General features: G+C 49.5%; 1 protein-coding gene across 6 annotated transcripts in view; it reads left to right on the forward strand.

Annotated features, from left to right (window-relative positions):
* Positions 1–19,877, forward strand: part of DAG1 (dystroglycan 1) — a 49,384-nt gene that overhangs the window by 23,694 nt on the left and 5,813 nt on the right. For 3 of the 6 annotated variants that reach the window (XM_032120616.1, XM_032120619.1, XM_032120620.1), the window contains exon 2: positions 10,080–10,489. In XM_032120616.1, the coding sequence (XP_031976507.1) occupies positions 10,208–10,489 (282 nt within the window). In that variant the 5' untranslated portion in view covers positions 10,080–10,207. Of the gene's footprint in view, positions 1–2,662; positions 2,938–7,464; positions 7,567–9,658; positions 9,683–10,079; positions 10,490–19,877 lie in introns of those variants that run through there. The other 3 variants (XM_032120614.1, XM_032120617.1, XM_032120618.1) reach the window with 3 other exon arrangements.

A 19,877-nucleotide genomic window follows, 5' to 3' on the forward strand; every position in this document is an offset into this window, starting at 1 on the left:
TATAGAAGTGTGCACCTGCAGGAGGAGTTTATTAATTTGATGGCTTTTAGTGACTCCTGAATTTCTGCAGGTTTAAAGGAGTGTGTGTTGCCCAGCTGGAAGCTGCTGATCTTTAGGGAGTTAATTCCTCCTCCAGAAGCTTCTCTGCCTCTGTGACATGGAAGCAATGCTGCTTCATTTCGCAGCTTTCCCATTTTATGGTTGATGGTTAAAGTTGGAACATTTCTATCTCCTTCTGCCAAGAAGCGTTTAGAACAGTTTTCATGAGAAGCACTAAAAGTTGGAGGTCCACAGCTGATGCCCAGGCTCCTCTGCATCAGTCACTGGGGGGTAAAGATATTTAAATTAAGAGCTGTGGCAGTCTTGCTAGCTGAGTAATAAATCAGGGCTGAGAAACTCCATGAAGCTGAATCTTAATGCCTTGGCTTGGAGTTGCAGGGTGGGGTGGTGAAGCTGATGGAATGGCGGGATGTTTCTAAACAGAATGTGCCTGCCCTTAGTTACGCTGCCACAAAGAATATAAATACTGCTGCATACGCAGCTGAAGTGCTGAAAATGGCTTTTTGTTGGTGTTGATTTCCTTGGTTCCTGTCTCCGCTTAATGTCAGCTGTTGGTGCTTTGCCTCCCCTTGGTAGCAGCAGCAGGTAGGGGAGAGATCCAAAGCTTTGCCTTCCATTCCTGTGCTTAGTGCTTCAGTCCTGACACTGTGACACCAACCTGTAGGAAATTGCAGTGCTTGAGCACTTTCAAGGACCTGCTAGAAATATTTCATTATCTGAGGAATTTTGTGGAATACCCAGCAGGTGATTATAAACCCTTGGAATGTGGCTGTGTCTCCACAAAGCACTCCAGCCAAACAGCATTTTGAGGTGACTCTGGAGTTGAAACCTCCACCAACACTTTCTTCTTTTCAGATTTGGGTTTGGTGCCTGCAGCCCTCAGGCACTGTGTTCCTGGCACTGGAGGATCCCCTGCCCAAGCTGCCCACGCGTGGGTGCTCATGATTCATTCAGTACCATTAACAAAGCCAGTGCTTGCCTGGTGGCCGCAGTGCCAGTGTGTCCTAGGGAGGCCCAAAAGCTGTTCTAGTGATGAAAAAAGCACAGGCAGGGGCCCTGCCATGAGCATTCTGGCTCAGGTGTAAGGCCAGAGATGGAGCCTCAGAAGGGTTTCCTTCAGAACAGGATTTGGAAGTTTGATCAAGTTTCCTAAGAAGGTGATTTGCAGAACTACCCTGCCTGTCAGTGTCTTTCATGTCTTTTACCCCTCTGGTAGCTTCTGCTTGCTAATTTGACAGAAGGGTACTTTATTAATTTAAATTAAATAAATAAAAAATAGACAGTGGTTAGGTGGAAGAGTTTTGGCTAAAAAGACACTGAAGCTCACCTCCCTCCTCTATGTGACCCATTCAACATGTAATGTACTCCAAAACTCCAGATTTCCTGCCTTGATGCACCTAGGAGTTTATCCCTCAGGGTCTTTCTCTTTTTTTAAGGACTCTTTAGTACTTATTAAGACAAAATGTCCAGTGGAAGCTTCCTCTCCAATTAGGATATTCGTTGTTTCTCTTCCATGTGGATTCTCTGAAGTCTCATAAGGGGTTTTGTTCAGCCTTTAATTCAATTAAGAAATCAAGCAAGAGATGTAAATCTCTTTTTGGCCTCATTGGTTTCAGTGCTCATGACTACAGCTGTAAAGAACATCTCTTGCACGGTACAGCTGAGCAGCTTAGGGAGGGAGTGTTTTTCCAGGCTAAGATTTCAAGTGCTGCTGGAAGCTTGTGGATGATTTTGTCCCTTTGGAGCAAGAGGCAGAGGAAAGGCTGCAGTGACTTGTCAGTGATGGTGTGGCTCAGTTTAAACCTGTTTGTGAAGCAGCAGAAACCTCTTCTTTGATAGAAACCCACTTTCCAGCTCGGTGACTTCTATCAAAGGTCATTAACGGGTGTGAATTAGACTCAGAACAGCTGGTGGATGGTGAGTGATACCAGGGGACAGGACACACAGTGGTGACTGTCACGCCAGCTGCTCCTGCACATGTCCTTTGGCGCTTGCTGGTGAACAACCTACCTGCTCAGGAACACAAGGTCGGGCACCGATGCCTCGTAGTCCTCACATTTAAAAAGTGACATCTTGTGTTTCACTTCTTGTGTCCATGTGCTCTCTTGCCTTGTCTCCAGGTGCCTCAGCTGCCAGCCCGGTGTCCTCTGTCCCAGCTCTCCTGCAGGATGGGATGGCTTCTGCTAAAATGCTTTTCTGTGTTGCCATGGTCTTTGTTGCAGAATGAGTGACAAATTCAGCATGATACAAAACTTTCCTTATTAAAGAGAAAGTTGGAGTCAAAACTCCCTGTTTTATCTTGGTGCCTTGAGTTCTGGTTTTTATTAAATCTTGGAAACTTATAAAGCATTTGTGTGTGTGTGTGTGTGTGTGCATGTATATATAGATATATATACACACATCTGTTGTGTTTATCTTCAAAATATGCATTTTTATGGCATTTGTATGGGAGAAGATCTTAGTCCCATCTTTTTTTTTTTTTTCATAAACTTTTCTAGTTTAATTTCCTGTGGATTTTAGTACTAGCTTTAGCTTACATTCCCTTAAACACAGAATTAAATACTAGGATTTTTACACACTCTCTCTCTCTCTCTGTTTTCAGACAAAACCAGGAGTTATAAGCAGAGTTTTTAGGGACTTGCTCTGGCTGGCTGGGCACTGGAAACACAAGTGAAGCCAAAGCCAAACCAAAGCCACATTACAGTGCATGCCCTGAGGCAGACAGACCCTTGCTCTGCCCTGCTGCAGCTGTATATTTAGCCTATATGCCCTTTCCAATAACAGCCAGGAGAAGATGCCTGGAGAGGAATGCGAGTCATCATTTCCCTGAATGCCATCCCGGGATCAAGTGCTGCTTGAGCCAGAAACGCTGCCTTGGTAACTCTGCCTTCTTTAAAATTGTCTGCTCCACCCCCCTCCCCTTTTTTTTTTTTTTTTTAAGCATTTGTGTTCATGACCCCACTGGATCCTTGAGAAAACCCATTTTGTTTGGGTTAGTTTGGCTTCTGGTCCTTTTATTAGAGGGAAGCGTGGGCTCTTGTTCCCCATCTCCCTAGTGCCCCAGTGCATCCCACTTCGTTCTCCTCCAGCTTCCTTCAGGAAGGATCCATTTTATACCCTTGATTCCCATCACTTTTCTCTGCCAGCTTTCCCTTGAGGTGGGGCCAGCTCACAGGATGCAAGAGGTGTGGGGTGGCACTGATGAAGCTGTCCCCTGCTTTGGCTTGTTGGTGGATGTTTATATCCTAATTTTTCCTGGCTGCTGGCAGCAAACAAATGGCAGTTCTACTTGGCTGCAACGTTTGTAATTACAGGGGGGGAAAAAAGATCTCTGAGGCCTTCTAAATACTTGGGAAGATAATATCTGAGTTTCCTTTCAACTGAATGCACTTGAAGATACGATCTGAGTTGGCTGTCTGGGAATAACAAAGTGGAGGAAAGGATTGATTGTGGTTGCTGAAACTTTCATCAAAGAGTCAGGAGCAGTTGCCTAGCCAAAATCTGCAGCTGCCGCCCACTGCCACAGGTCAGGCACAGCGGATGCTCCAGACATGGCTCAAGCAAAGGGGAAGGAGCACATAGAGCCTGCAAGGGGCCAGTCCAGCAGGGTGGATGAGCAGGAGGATATCCAGATAGTCTTCCAGCAAATCTGTCAGGTCAGTGTGGAAGTGTGTAGTTGAGAGGCACTTGTGGGTACCATACTCATCCCTCATGCTTCTCTCCCCAGGGCTGCAGGAGGCTGGGGAAGGTGCTGCCTCCAGAACAAGTCTTGCCACAGCAGAGGGAAATGTGCTCTGCAGGGGGGAAAAAACATGTTCCATGTCCAGCTGCCAAAAGGGATCTGGTGTCCTTTGCGCTTCTGCTGCTGCTCTGCAGTGCCCCTTGCACGTACCTCAGCAGAAGTGCCCTGGCTGTGGGGGTTTTTGGGACTGCCAGGCTGCTTCCTCTCCTGCACAGCACTTGCTGAAGTGCTTACCAGAGCATATCCTCAGTGCTTACCTCTTCCAGGAAAAGAAGTATTTTTGGGAATGGGGTACCCAGCTGGGGAGGGCAGTGTAGTATCTCAGCTTCTGGACAAACAGATGCAGTACAGGGGCAGAAAGGAAAATTAGGCTCTTTGCTTCTTTTCTCACTATCACAGAGTGGTAATGAAGGTAGCAGAAAGCTTCCTCTCAGCTACAGGAAAGTTAAATACCTCGGTGCTTGCTCTAACACAATAAAAACCACCGTGAGGTGTCGATGGCTGTGACCACTTCCTGCACAAGCGTCACGAAGCTGCCTGTGGCCTCTGGGACTTGAAAGCAACAAGTTGGTGACAGTTTGCAGCCAAGTTCCCCATCAGCAGGAGGGTGCTGCTTGTTTCCCTGCCCAGCACGCATTTTTAGCGCTGCTGTTTTGGGTTTGTTTGAGTTTGTTTTTTTTCCCCTAGATTGTTTCTCAGCATTAGGATTTCCTGTTACTGATACCAGATGTGCTGGAGACAAGCAGTGCAGAAATAAAAGAAGGGATAAAGCTGAAAAAAACCAGCTCTTTTTGTGCATATGTCCTTTGGGCTGGGTGTCACTTCTGGGCACCTTCACCATGTTTAATGTGGTGACAATACATGTGAGCACAGCATGTTGAAATGAAGTTTTATGGTGAAGAATCGAGTACAGCTTGGTTGGTGCCTCCTGAGCTGATGGTGTCTGGGGTGACCAGCTATTGATGGCTGTGAGGGGGGAGAGTGGAAGGGTCTCCCGGGGCCTCAGGAGCGCTGATCTGGGGCTCCCCACTCAGGCACATCTCTCATGGTCCGATTTCTGATCATGAGCTACTGCTGTTTTGGTTTTGGTGAAAACGTGGCTTTGAGCAGGCAGCTGTGAGTGCAGCAATAAACCAGACACTGCATGAGCTTGTCTTCCAGTCTCCGTGTAAGGCCACCATCCCTAGGGATGCCTGGTTAGTGTTGTGCAGGACAGGATGCTGTCACTCCGAGCACTGTGGAGTGGGGAGTTATGTCTGGTGGTGAATCTTCTGTCCTCTGCCTGGCCTGTTCCCTCATGGCAGCTGCCTGCCCTGGGTCTGTGTGGGACCAGGGTGTCTCTGTGCAGTTGCTCTGCTGTATGTCCCTCTCTGTAACTCATCCCGTGTGCAGCAGCCTCTGGAGCTTGGGTCATCTGTGAATGTACGTGGCTGAAGCCACTGAGGTTGGAAATAACCCCCAGAGGCATTTGCTGTGCTTCCCATAGCCTATAACATAGTCTGTTGGAAGGGCTGCTGCCTTTGTTTCAGGGTACGTCCAGAGCAGGACAGGCACAGAAACTTTCCTGAATTTCACGCTCCAGGGTGTTCTTTGTACGTGTTACATGTCAGAATGCAGGCTGGCATGCTCTTGGGCCTGAGGACACTGTTAGTTCATAGCTTGGTGATGGGCTGCTGTGCCCAGACACACTGCCCCGAGCAGTTTGTCCCTCATGCCCCCCTTCCCGGACTCCTCCAGCACAGCACAGACGTGCACGGAGCACCAGCCGCCTCTGCCTGGGCCATGCCGCCAGGCTGGCACCGGGGGTGCCTGCTGTCGTGTTCTGGAGCGGGGAGCACGTCCGGCAGAGTGCCATCTTTGTGTGCCTGGCCAGCAACGCTGGATTTCATCATTCCTGCTGCTTGCTGCCTTGACTCGCAGGCGCGCGATAGCTGACAGGACTTGCCCAGAGATGCTCCTGTGCAAACACGCACGGGAGATCTTTGCAGAGACAATAGCTCTGCTCTGCAAAGGTGCACCGACTCTTTTTATCTGAGTTTGCTTCCTTAGAGAAAGGCCACTTGTTTAATGCTTCCTTTAATGAGGATATTGGTAAATAAGCAATCAGGTAAGTGGGATTCCTCCTAACTCCTAAATACCTTCTTAAGCAGAGTCAAGAATTGCACAGCAGTTACTTGAGCTTTCTGCACGCTCGGCTCAGTGGCATTAATATGCTGGTGGTGATTAATTACCGCAGGCCAGTGATGTGATTGTGTGCTTGAGCAATTGGATTAGATGCAGCTGGACAGAGACTTCACTTTCACTGGTTCTTGCCGAAGTGGTGCCGTAATCAGCCACAGAGGAAGAGTCGTTTCTAGGACAGCCACCCTCCTCTGGCTGGGATGCTTCCCCTGGCCCCACACTTCTGTGTCTGTAATGGGCAGAAGGAAAGGTCTCAGGGAAAATGCATGGCTGGGAGCAGCTACTTTGTCCTGTCCCATCTTCTGCCTGCACTGCTCAGCATTCCTGGATAATGAAGGTACAGCATGTCCTTACCATGTCAGTTGGTCTCGTAGCTGCACGGAGAAGGAGCAAGTTGCAGCATTGCCTTGACAAGTCAGCATCGTATCAGGTGCAGCATCATAACTTCACCAAGCAGGCCCAGTTCCGTAGCTCTGCGAGGGGGTTTGGCACTGGAGATCCGGAATCAACCTTGGCACATGCAGCAAGCACTAGGACTGAAGCAGATGTTGATACTGACTTTGATGTTTCATCCAACACTCTGAAGGCTTGAACTTGAGACCAAAAGAGCTCTCACAGAAGCAGGAGAATAAAGAGAAAGTCGGTTCTTTCAGAAGATCAGACAGAACGAAACATCCTGAAATTCAGGACTAACCTGAACCTTTGTGTTTGTTCTGCGAAACTGGGCAGTGCAGATCCTGCTGGAAGGAGGAGCATGGTGCCATGTAGAGAAGCTGGGGTGGTCCAGCCTTCCCTCATAACTGGGAAGTGCTGTCTAAGTGAGTCAACTCCATGGCCTGATGCTTCCCAGAGATCAGCAGAAAACCGCCTGCAGAATTCCATCTGTGTTTGGGATTTGGCCCTGTTTTGAACTTGGGGGAAACTGTGAAGCGTTGAGGTATTTGCTCCCGGAGAGCTCCAGCTCTGTGCCACTCACCGGTCATGGACAATGACCCAGAACATTGACTTTTTCCAAATACAGCTGGGATGATTTCTCAGTTGAGTCAGGGTTGTACCCATGGTAGTGCCGTGTGAGGTGTGGGCTCTTGAACCAGGCAGAGGCACCAGGCAGGTCCCCAGTGCTTGTTCCAGCCTTGCTGCAGGTAACATGCACTCTTCTGCAGCTGCATCCAGACCCACAGTGCTGGTGGCCAGTGGACTTGCAGAGCAGCACTACTGGCTTTAGGCAGGGGATCTCCTGTCTCAAAAAGTATTTTACCTGGCAGTGATAGTCCATGTGGACCTCAGCACTGCAGGGCAGTGCCTTGTACAGCTCTGCTGATAGCTGGAACCACCCTGCTTTTCCTCCTTCACACACTGTGAGAGGCTGGCAGTGTTTCAGCTTCTGTCCATTGTGTGGTGAGGTGGAGCTGTGTTAAGAGATTTTTTTTTTTGGTGGCGCAAGTTTGTTCTCAGCTCTTCTGTTTGTTCTTTGTTATCAGCTACTGAATTCCTCCTATACCTCCTGTGTGCTTCACTTCTATATGCTGTGCCTGTTCTTCTGCAGTTTCCCTAAAATGAAACTCTGAATTTGCAACCTGCAGGTGTCACACGAGCACATAATGGCCAGTTGCTGGGCTGAGTGGCACGTATTGGGCAGTGTTTGTTGCCTGCTTTGATAAGTGTTTCTGAAATAGGTGATGACTTCATCTTCCTCTCCTGCTCACCACAGATATCAAGAACCAGCTCCTTTCTACCCAAATGCTCCTCTCCATCCAGCAAAAACTCCCCAGGCTGGATCATGTCATTTGGCTGAGCAACACAGAGCTGCACTACACTCATGCACGAGCTCCACTGCAGCGTAACAGGGCAGGGACTGACCTGAAGTGCCTCTCCAGGTGTTTTTACAGCCTCGTGCAGTTGTACACTGTGTGTCTGGCTGTGTCCTCTGCTCAGGGGTGGATGCTCACTGCAGTGGTGAAAGGCAGCCACATTTCCCTGATAGCCACAGGGCTGCTGCCACATTTCCCTGATAGCCACAGGGCTGCTGCCACATTCCTCCCCTGGCTACAATTCTCTGATCCTGCCTGTGCTTGCCATACGCATCAGGACTTTCCAACAAGCAGGTTTTAGGAGAGTAGCTCATGGACAAGGCATCATCACTGCAGTGGCTTTGCCTTCCCTGTTGTTTCATCTGGTATCTTCCCCTCCCAGTCAGCTCAGGCAGCTGGAAGCACAAGACCATCAGGGAGTGGGCTTTTTTGTGGTGCTGACCTTCTCACCAGCCATCCTCCCGTCTGTCTTGTGGTTCCCAGCAATGTTATCCTGGCTCTGCTGTCTCTTCTGCCTTTCACTTGAGACAGGTTCTCCACAGAACAGTGGTCAGATCAGGTATCTGCCTCGTGGATCCTGTAGCCAGAGGTTATTGCATTCAGCTCCTAATTCCTACTACCCACAGCCCTCTGTGCTGGCTGCAGCTGTGCCCTGGGCCCGTTATCTTGGGGTGGGAAGTGTCAGCCCTTCTCTGTGTGGGGTTTATTGTGAAAGGGCCACCGAGGGATGCGAATGTGCAGGTCCTTACACGCTGCCTCAGCTTCTCTAGAGCTCAGGCTTTAGGGAGAGCAACCAAACCTTATCTCTCCTGTTATTCCTAGAGCCTGCTGTGGTAGCCTTGGGCTTGGGTGCCTGCATGGGCAGACCCTCTGCCTGCTTCTGCAAGCCTCTGGTGGGCAATACACCCTGCCTGGCAACAGCACAGCGGACAGCTGAGCCCTGCTGTGCTGCTCCAGGAGCTCTGCAAGGGCAAGAAGAAGTGGGATTTCCCTTCCCACATGGACTGGCTCCAGGGTCTCTTGGGACAGCCTGATGTGCATCACATGGTGCAGATGGGACAGGCTAAAATAAATCGGACTGGGAGCCAGTGGTCAGGAGCTGTGCTGGCTTGCTCTGGGAATTTGGAGCCACTTGTCTCAGCCTGGGAAAAAGGAGTTGGTTCAAGGCATGAGGGAACCCAATCTTGTGTGCTCCTGGCACTGAACAACATTTACTTGGTCTGTGTGTCTGTCCTGCCATCCTGTGTAACCCACCATTCCACTTGTTACTGCAGATTAGTTACCAGGGTCTGTGCTGGCTGCAAACCCACTCTGGGATGCCAGAGTGGGCAGTACAGCTGCCCCAGGATCCCAAATGGCTCTGTCATATTCCACAAATCCGCTGGTCTCCTGCAAGTAGTCTGTGAAGAGGAACATGGTGGCACAGACCTGTGGGTCTGTGCCATGTCTGAATGCAGTCTGGAGGGAGAAGTAGCTGGGGAAGCAAAGGAAGTGATGGGCAAAGGAACAAAGGAGAGAAATTGAGATCCAGGGAAGCAGGGAGGTGAGAATGGTGGGGAGGAGGTGAAAGAACAAAACAATGAAGTGAGGGAGAGCTGGAGATGTGTCTTGGCAGAGTATGAGGACAGGTGAGCTGTGCAAGCAGGAGAGAGCTGGCTGGCAGCATGAACACTGTGTGTGCATAGCTCCTTCCAGTCTGATTTGTGGCTGCATGTTGCAGGCTCCCAGATGAAGTCTGAGCACACTAATACAAAAAGCTGGACCTGAGAGGAGACCTGGCTTGAAAACCAGGCTCATGGATCAGAGGAGCAGAAGCATCTGTCATGCATGAAGCCATTAGGATGGCAGCTTTGGACTTCCAAAGGTTTCTTGGTGTCTTTCCTACTGGGTAACTGGCATTTAAATCCATTGATGTTCCAGCCTGGCTTCAGCTCGCCTTGAAAGGTCAACTATTAGTGCTGTGCTCAGTCTCAGCTTTGGTTGTATCTCCCCTGTCTCCCTACCCGTGGCTGTCTCAGGATGCTGTGTCTCCAGAGCAGCAGAAACATGGCTGTGTGCATGGAAAAGCAGGAGGATCTTGTTTCTTTGGAGATGCTGTATGTCAGAAGAGGAGCTGAGAAGCTCTCGTGCTCTTTAATGGTTGTAACTTGCAGCTAAATCGAAAGCTGAGGCACAGAGAGTTGCATGGCCAATAGCCCTCTGCCTGTTGCAAGGTCACTGTGAGGTGACTGGCTGGCTTGGGTATCTTAATTAATGTGCTGATTGGATTTCCTATGTCTAACCAGGTTCCCAGGACTCCTAGGATGAGGCTGCTGTGAAGGACTGCTGGATCCCCTGCCTGTGCTGTGGTGCCTGCAGATTCCCTGTGATCTCCTTTCCAGCTGGAGCGCCGTTGCCAAGGCCGCTGGGAAGAATGACTGTTGGATGCCTACTGCAGCCCCCTGTCCTGGGGAGGACTTGGCTCCCCGTGCTGCTGCTGGCAGCCTCTGCTCACTGCCACTGGCCCAGCGAGCCGGCAGAAGTGGTTCGGGACTGGGAAAACCAGCTGGAGGCCTCCATGCACTCGGTGCTCTCAGACCTCCGGGAGACTGTGCCAGCTGTGGTGGGCATACCCGACAGCTCTGCCGTGGTGGGACGCTACTTCCGAGTCTCCATCCCCACGGATTTAATTGCTTCCAATGGAGAAGTTGTGCAGGTGAGGACCATTCCCTGAGGATTGTTTTTGGTTATATTCATGCAGGATCGAGTGAGTCACCCCACGAATGGGCTGGGTCATGAGGGTGGCTGGGAAGCAGCCTTACAGTTTTGTAGCACTACGGGAGAAGGATTTTTATAAAGAATTAGTCTCACCTCCTTGCAAAGTTCCTCTCTTCTGTAACAGAGGAGGCTTCTCAGGGATGACTAATTGGGTTTGTTGGCTGTATTTAAACTGTGAGATGCTCTGGCCCTGGAATGATGGGCAGGCACATTCATGAGGAGATGTTGCCGTGGGATCCGGGGAGCCACGGATTCCCTGGGACTGCTGCTCAGGCTCAGGGAGTTTGCTTCACTGTGGTAACAAAACATTGCCAGACAAACAGACCCTGTCCTGCCAGCAGGGCTCTGGGCTGCCTGTGACACTGTCTCTCCTGACCTTGCCCCTAAGTCCCCTTGGGAAAGATGGTAGCCTTTCCCCTTATCTGACTTACCCTCACACCACTGGCACTACAAGGACTTGAAAACTGGGTTTTGGAACCAGTCCTGAGTGCAGGAAAGGGTTAGAATAGCCCAGAGAAGGGTAGGGACATGGCCAAACACAGGTGTGATCATTGTTAGTCCTTTCCTGGAAGGGTTTGCTTGGATCACGTGGAATTCAGAAAATTCTGTTCTTAAAAAACAGAATGGCCTTTCAATCTCAGGATTTCTTTTCAAAGAGCATTATAAAGCATTATAAAAAGACAGGCTTCTGGTGTGTCTCAGAAGATCAGAGGGAGATGGAGAGCAAGTCAGGAGCAGATCTGACATCTCGGTTTCTCCTTGAAGGCAGGTTTGGTTTAGCTCTGTGTACAGTCACACAGTTATCCCAATCCTGCTACGTGATCCCGCTGGCCCCAGCAAGGGGGCTGGACCACGATGTGGGCAGAATATCTGAAGAATGCAGCTGTTATGGACAGAGGGTCAGACAGGGGGAGGAGGGCAGTGGGCGAGCCCCTGGCCAGAGGAGTTGGGGAAGGGGCCAGGCTGGTCTTGGTGACTCTGAGCTGATCACAGCTGAGGTCCCTGCCCGGCCTCAGCCATAGCCTGTGCTCAGAGCACAGGGCACCTGTGGAGCACTGGGCTGCCAGAGCCCAGGTGGATGTGGTGAGCCCCAGATGTCGTGTTACAGAAATGATAACTTTGGCTTGGGAGTTTGCACCCGAGTGTCTTGTTCTGGTGGTGTTTAATAGCTGCTTTGATGGCAAGGATAACTGTCAGTACTTATATAGCACCACGGCTTCCTCTGTCGTCTTTTCCTGGCACAAAAGTCATCTGTGATAGCTCCAGTAGCTGCAAGAAAATACTGATTGATTATTCCCATCCCACCTGATGGCTTCAAATTATACCTCTGCCATGTAGGTGTGAGGTGTGTTGACCAACACCAACAGGCCTGGAGAGCCTGGAATGGACTGGGCCGCAGCCGGACCCAGCAGCTGCTGGTTGTGTGTAGTTCAGCAAACTCTGGGAGTGATTTTCATGCTCATCCCTGGGTTTACCCGAGTGCATGTTGCATCTGTTCACCTTGAAATTGATTTTGAAAGTGCAGCAGGCTCTTAACTTTGCTGCTGCTGTCTCTGGAAGGGCTCTCCTTGCTGAGCACAGCTGACCTTTGCTATGGGGATTTGATTCCTGGCTAGTGAGAACTGCGTAGGCAATTTTGGGTGTTAGGGTGCATTTTTGTTTTACTGGTATGTTTCAGGGCAAATTGCTCTGGTCTTTTTCTCAGGCTGCCTGGCATATCTCAGCTGGAGCAGTAAAAGCATAATACTTCTGGATCTTGCTCTCTGGTGTACTTAAGCTCTGCTAAGAAAGAATAAGGGTTGTGCCTTCTGAGATGGGACAGAGTTCACAATGAGATACGGTTGCCTGTATTTTTTCCACTTAAATTTCAAAGAAATTGTCTACAATTTTTTATTTTTTAAAAAAATGCTGACAGTTGCTGTCCCCAGACTCTCAGGAGCTTCCCACTGGAGTCTGGAGAAAGTGCGATTGCTTCATTTCTAGATGATTCCCACTGAATATTTCTAGGATTGTGGTGGGGATCGCCTTGAAGCTCCTTCTCAGATCCTCTCCCTGCTTGTTAGCAGATTCCAGACAGCTGTAGACAAAATACTTTTCTCTGCAAACTCGGTTGTGGGATGGAAACAACGCCAGGCATGTGCAGTGTGTCGGAGGAGTGCCCCGCAGGCATGCACTCCTGCACAGTCAGGTATGTGCTCCTGGGAGCAGTCCCCAGCCTTTCCCTCCCACCCCCAAAGCTGCCGAACAACAGGTGAGATTTTATGGCTAAGGACAAAAGCAAGTTTATTTGAATGTGCTCAAGCTGCAGAGAAAAGAAGTAAAAAACTACCACGTGCCTTAATTTCAGAGTCTATTTCCACTTTGCTCGGAGCCAGCTGCCTGCAAGGCATTGTTGTGGCCGTGGTAAAGCCCTTCCCCCATGCCTTGTGTTCCTGAGCAAGTGCCTTGGCCAGGCAGTATGATGTCCTCTGAAGAGCAGCTGGAGCTTGCAGGTATTCCAGCTGTTGGATTTGGCAGCAGGTCAGTCCAGATGCTGTCCTCTAGCTTCCTCACTACAGCAGGGCTTCTGGCTGCAAGACTGCTCTCCTGCTGCCTGGAGGTGGCTGGAAATTAAAACTCTTTGCTGTGCCGTCCTAAAAGGTACCTTGCAGCCCTTTCTGCCATGTTTGACACCAAAACATTGGTATTTTTACAAGGTTTGGGTTAAAACACCCCATTTCCCTGTATCATACAGCCCCCTTGCCATACAGACAATGTGAGGCCAGGTTGCCCCTGGCTCCCACTGGTTCCTGGCAGATGCTGGCTGGGACAGAGTAAAGGTGGGCATTGGTGCTGGTAGCCTCACCAGTTGTCATCTCCTTACCCCATTTCCACTGAGGACTGTGTGGAGTCTGACCTGTCACCTCTCAGCTGTGTCCTGTCGAAGAACAGATCATGCTCCGGTCAAAGACCAGTTGGATTTCCTGTTCCTGCTACTTCTGTTTGAAGCTGCTCCAGAATTTGGCTGCTCTGATTAAAAATGCAGCTTCTAACCTTAATTTAGAGATGGCTAGAAATATTTATATGTGCTGCCCTTTAGCCTAAATCAATTCTACCTTCATAATATTTACTTCCCTTATGTATTTATAGGTGACAGGCATATTCCCCATCTTGATTTTATTAGGTTAAACAAGCCAACCTCTTTAGTCTTTCTCATAAAATAAGCTTTCTTTCCTTCCCCTCAGCTTTGCAGCTGTCTTCTGCACCTCCTCCAATTTAAGTTTATTTTTCTTATGTTTGCATGACCACAGCGTTACAAAACATTCCAAATGAAATTTTACAAGAACCTTTTATAAAAGCATCAAAACTTCCTTTTCTCTTCTATAAATAACCTTGTTTGATATATCCTGTGATCATTTGCTTTTCCATGTCTGCTTTGCTTAGGACATCTTCCTATCAGCTGAAATATCCAGGTCTGTAGTTTTTGCTGCTTCCAGTTGTTGAGTCCCAGAAGAGGACATAAGGTGAGGGGCATGATTTGGGGTGGTGGCTGTTGCCAAACATGGCTCTCCACTCATCCCATCAGCCAAGATACCATATCCCCACAAGGATACAACACCCACAAGGAACTGAGCCCTTGCACAGTCTGATATCCTAAGTGCATATGCCCACAATACATACAGACACTATTAAATAACTTTTGTTTAAAGGTGGATCTATAAAGCATTCTGGAAGGAGAGAAACTCCTGGTGTGTGCTGCTTCCCAAGGCACATCCCTGCCAGAGCAGGAGATTTGCTGTGTCTTCCTTGAAGGTCATGTAAAGCTGCTGACCTGCCTTGGGTCCTGGCAGTGTTCTGTGTGGGATAGATCTCACAGAGCAGATCTGCATGGGTTTGTAGCCAATACTAAGGAGCTCAGGTGAGCATTCCTGGCTGTGTCTTAGCCCTTGATTGTTTTTTAGGTTTGAAGTGCACCGTTTCACCTGGGCTTTGTTGGGAAGACAGGTAAAACACGTAGCAGAGGCCCTGAGAAGCTGTCTCTGTAAGCAAACATAGCTGGTGGGAAAGTGATTAGAACAACGGGATTCACTCAGACGAATTACACAGTGTGGTTATGGAGTGGGTTTGGAGGTTATCAGAGACTGGATATCCATCTGGGGAAAAAGGAGACTTGCTTTCATACAATCTCAGAGAGTTGTTTAGGTTGGAAAATACCTTCTAGATTATCGAGCCCAGCCATTAACCCAGCACTGCCAAGTCCACCACTAAACTTTCCACGCAGGAGGCTGAGTTTCCAATGGTCATTCTATTTGCCATCTGCTGAAGTAGCTTTTATTGAACAGCTTTGCTCTCATCAGATGTCAGGGACCTTGATTTATAAACAGGACCCACACAGATTGGGTTGCAGGAGTCCTGACATGGGTATCTACTGTCAGGGCTGTGCTGCTCACCTCAATCCTGCTCCAGCCCTGAAGCCAAGGGCTGGATGTTGGCAGCCAGCCTGCAGTGCCAGGACATACTTGCTTTCAGGGAAGAAAAACACAAAATACTGATTTTTTTTTTTTTTTTTTTTCTCTTGCAATGATCTTTATTTCAAAGCATTTTAACTGAATGTGAGATTTATTAAAGTGGCATTTCTCAAAGGAAGAAGAGAAGCAAAGAGTGCTCCTGAGGGGCTGTGTCATCAAGTTGGGTATCTTAAAAGGCTCTCTGTGTCAAAGCATTTGAGCTTCACCTCCTCCCTGGGGTCCCCGGTTTTCTTGGTCTAACTGGGGGAGGTGCAGCAACAGCCACTAGTTACAGGGGAGCACATGGGGATAAATGGCAGTGCCTGGAACAGGTCCGGGCAAAGGAGGACTTGGGCAGGACTTTGCTTGGTTGCCACGCTGCAATCTGAGCGATAAGATGAGCTGATAAGATTCCTTTGGGGAGGCCAAGGGGGACGCTTATCTTTTTCCTGCAGCGAGACCGAGTCAGAGAATTTGACATTTTCAGTGCACGCTTAGTAACAAGCTCTGAATTTGGACGAGTGGAAAATGTGACTCGATCTAATTATAAACTGGCGTTTCAGACGGGCTGGGAAGTTCCTTGTTTTGTCCTGCTTACAGGTTGTTGCTCTGAGCATCGAGGGAGACAGAGGAATGTGACGGTAATGAGCGTCCTTCGAAGGAGCAGACCTGAGACTGCAAGATCCGGTCTGCCTTTCCTTGCCATGCTCTTGAAAGCCAGCTTTCCAGCAATCTGCTGATGGCAGAAATAAATTGCCAGGGCTGTGCGGTGGCAGCACTAAACCCCCAGCACTTGGCATCCCCGCTCTGTGGTATTTTTTCTTCCCTTTGGCCTTTTGCTTATAAAAAGTCGCGCTGAAAGAAGAGCCCAACCAAACTTTTTTTTTTTAAGCTGTTTGAGGTTTTTCCTGCCCCGTGCTCGCCCCCCGGACAAGGGATAAAGCGGGGTGTGGGCAGCCCATGCTGACCCCAGCCCTGGCGCGGGCGGGCTGCGCCTTCCCGCTCCAACAATAAGGCTAAACAAATCCTTCCAAGCTGCTTGCATGGACCGATGAAAGGAGGATTTCTTGGGACACTCAATGTTTTGTAGTGACCTCCCAGTGAAACAGCTGTTGTGTTCCCTTGCCCAGGCAGAGTGGGACGCTGAATGGTGTCCTTATAGCCAACACAGAGGCGCATCTGGAAAAGAAGCCGTCATGGCAGGAGTATGCGAGGGTGGCATGAGCTGGGCATAGCCGCTCAGCCGGCGCTGTTGCGGAGCCATTTTACTGATGGTAAGCTGGTCAGACAAAGCCCAGCTCGTGGGGAAGGCAGGCTGAGTCCACAGCACCGCCCTACACCCACATCTGCAGAGGAGGGGGGCTGCTTTCTGTGCGTGAGGCTTCACTCGCCCCTTGAATGGCTGGAAAATGCAGATTAGCAGCAGACACATCAACTTCTCATTCAGGTTTTCATGAGCACATAAAAGCAGAGCAGCTACTTCAAGTAGCTTGGCTACCTGGTCCTTCAGAGGCTGAAGTTTGAACTTGAAGATGAGGGCCAGGACCAGTGATGTGGCCTCTGCAAGCCTTATTCCCCCTTAGCTCAGCTTTCTGGGCTGGGTTTGATTTGTTTTTCTAAAGCAACAGCTTCAGTGCATGGAGACATACAGGAAGAGCTTTTCAGGGCTTTGGCTGGGACCAGCCAAAATCTGGGGTTAGTTCAGCCATCCTGACCTACCTCTGCACAAAGGAAGCACCAATTACCGGCTGTTCTCGTGTAGCTTTTGGTCTCTGAACAGAGGTGGGGAGCTCCTGCTGGTAATGAAGGCTTGGGTCACCAAGGCTGACGTACTTCTGAGGGCCAGTGGAGTCTCTGGGCTGTATTTAGACTTCCAGGGGCAGAGTCATCTGCATGAAATGTCCTGGAGCAGCTTGGTTTTGTCCGTGAGTTCCTGGGCCTTTTGTGCAAGGCACACAGCAGCCCCGAGGAGCAGTGTCTGCTGCGGATACCCAAAAGCCCTGGCAGGTATTGCAGTCCCCTACACACAAAATGTGTGTCTTGCAAGTCCTCCCTGCTCACTGTGCCAAGTGCAACTTTCCTTTCTCCAGCTGAGCTTTCCCATAGCACAGCACTGTAGCTGTGCCCAGTGAGCAGGTGGCTCTGAGAGGTGCCCATCCTCCTTGCACCACTGTTTTCTGGGCCTTCTGTTTCTAGGCATGGCCTGTCTGATGTCCTATTTTGCAGTTCTGTTGTGTTTGAGGAAAAGAGGTGGGGAGTAAGATTGGAGGCTCCTTCACACAACCACTCCTGGGTGCACACAGGCCAACCTCCCTGGCAGGGCTGTTCCTTGGGGCCAGAGGCTCACAGCTTCGTAGAATCACAGGATACTCAGAGTTGGAAGGACCATCAAGGACCACAAGGACCATCAAGTCCAAGCCCTGGCCCACCACAGAACAACATGAAAAATCGCCATGTGTCTGAGAGCATTGTCCAAACACTTGAACTCTGGCAGGCTCTGGCAGCTGTTGTGGGCTGAGGGCTGTCCAGCTCCTGCCTTGCACCATCACATTCCCTGATGCAGTGCAGCAGCCTCTGCTGCTGTGGGACCTGCCTGGGGCTGTGGTGCCTGGACAGCTTGGTCTGCAGGCACTGGTGCAGCCTTTGTGCCAGGTGAGAAGGGGAATGCACCTGATGGATCCACAGGCAGAGCCTGCCTCCCAAAACAAGGACTCTGTCCTCTGACCTGGAGCCTGCAGGCTCCATGCCCATCACTTCTCCTGACTCGAGTCTGGCTGTGCCAGCACCATGGATCATTGCAGTGCCCACAGTTCCAGCAGCACTGGGGTGAATCTGAAACCAGTGTCCCTCCCCCTGCTTGTGTGGGACAAGGCAATGGGAATCTGCCTGCCCATGGGTCTGATTCGGGGCTGAGGCTGGCTGTTGCTCCTGCTGCCAACACTGCCCATGCTGCAGCATTAGCAGGGGGTTTAAGGTGAAGCTTGGGCTTAGGCAAACAGCTTAGGCTTGACTCTTTCTCTGCAGTTATATTTGCATTTGAATTGCATTTGAATTTCCATTTTCTTCCCCTGCCTGCTGGTTAATTGCTTGCAGAAGCCTGAGCTTGCAGACTTGGTGTGACACTGGCTGGGTCAGTTGGTTGGGCACAGCTCAGCTCACCTTCTGGAGGGCTCAGCTGGGGTATTCCTCATTGCTGGCCATGTGTGTTGGGGTGATGCTGAAGGAGTCTGGCTACAGTAAATTGTCATCAGTAATTATACCCCAGATAAAACCCTTGGCACAGGTCTGTCTCTCAGCAGCAGCTGGACACAGGGAGGGGAATGGGGCACTGGGAGATCTGGCAGAGCTGCAGGACTGTCCATGCTGGCTCTGCCCAAAAGCAGTCAGGGGGTTTTAGGACTGATTTGAAAGGAGCCGACTCCCAGCTGCTGCTGCCCATGTGAAGGTCTGGCAGCACAGACAGGGGAGATCCCATCGGATGCTTCCAGGACTGGGAAGATTTCATAGTGGTGTGCCATAGTGGAGACCTGTGGCAGGATCCTATGGTACCTGTCTCCTGTTAAAGGGCTCGCTGCCTGCTTCTCGGGGGATTCATCAGGAGGAGGAGGAGGACTAAATACCTGGAGGATTAAAGGGCACTCTTGTAGGCAAGAATGCAGTTTTTGCCTGAATTCCCTCGAGGCAGCAGTTTTGCTCACTGCTCCTTTGCTTATCTTTGTCTTGTTGGCTACAGGGCTTTAAGATCCAAGTTTAAAAAAACAAGTCAAACTGAGCTATCTTCTTTCATGAGCTGACTGCTCTTGGCTGGCCTAAAAATAACAGGCCATGTCTATCTGAAAGGGTTTTGTGAACAAGGTCTTCAAAACCAGCCCGACCACTGTATGTACTTTAAATCACAATTGTGGCTTATTTTTTAATGGTCTTCAATACACTGCTAGGCTTGTGTAATCTTTAGCCAATAAGCATTCATTTACAATTATCTCGAATAATGGGAAAACAAAGACAGCCTTTTTTTTTTTAAACTTGGGCAACGGAAGAGTTATGTTGAAACCAGACCCCTTGAGGGAAGTGGCAGGGCTTAAGGCTGATACTTATTGCATACATGGAAAACTGGGGAATTTTTAACATGAAAACTAGAGATCCCAAATCATTAACTATGTGTAGCCTTAACAAATACCCTTTGAAGCAATATTTGAAGGAAACGTTGCTAGAACAGAGTCCAGGTCTCCCTGCTCCCAGTTTTGCACCACCACGAACACAGCAGTGGCGATGAACAGGACAGAGCCACGCCAAGGGCTCCATTGTTCAGCGTTTGTTTAGGAACAGATATTTTTATCCATCCTCATAACAGCTTTATTTATCTACTCGAATCTTTCTGGGCTCTTCCTTTGGGTGATTTCTGCTATCAGGTCAGTTGTTGTGTTTAAAGCAGTGCAGAGACATCAAATGCTTGTGACTTGTTGCCTTCCCAAAGATTTCCCAGGGGAGGCACAGGCATCTTCATGGGCTTCATAGAAGTAATCCACAAATTTGATTTTCTTAATAATCTCTTGCAGAGCCTTTAGAAACAGTCCACATCTCCTTGCAGGCTGAATACAGCTGAACTAACTCAGCTCTTTTTAAATCAAGTTTAAGTGGGTTTATAAATGTTTTGCAACTGTCGCATCCCTGCTAGAAAAAGTCATCCCAGTCAGTGATTGCTTGGCCTGTTTTTGTTTTTCAGGAGAGCCTAGTTTTTGGTGTGAATCTATCTGGCTGCAGTTTCCTTTTCTAGCACAAGCCCTACATGTAAACTGTAGGTTAAAAATGGTTTTCCAAGCAGGAATATTCAGACTGGCC

The sequence above is a fragment of the Corvus moneduloides genome, chromosome 11 (genome assembly GCF_009650955.1).
Source record: "Corvus moneduloides isolate bCorMon1 chromosome 11, bCorMon1.pri, whole genome shotgun sequence".
Lineage (NCBI taxonomy): Eukaryota > Metazoa > Chordata > Aves > Passeriformes > Corvidae > Corvus > Corvus moneduloides.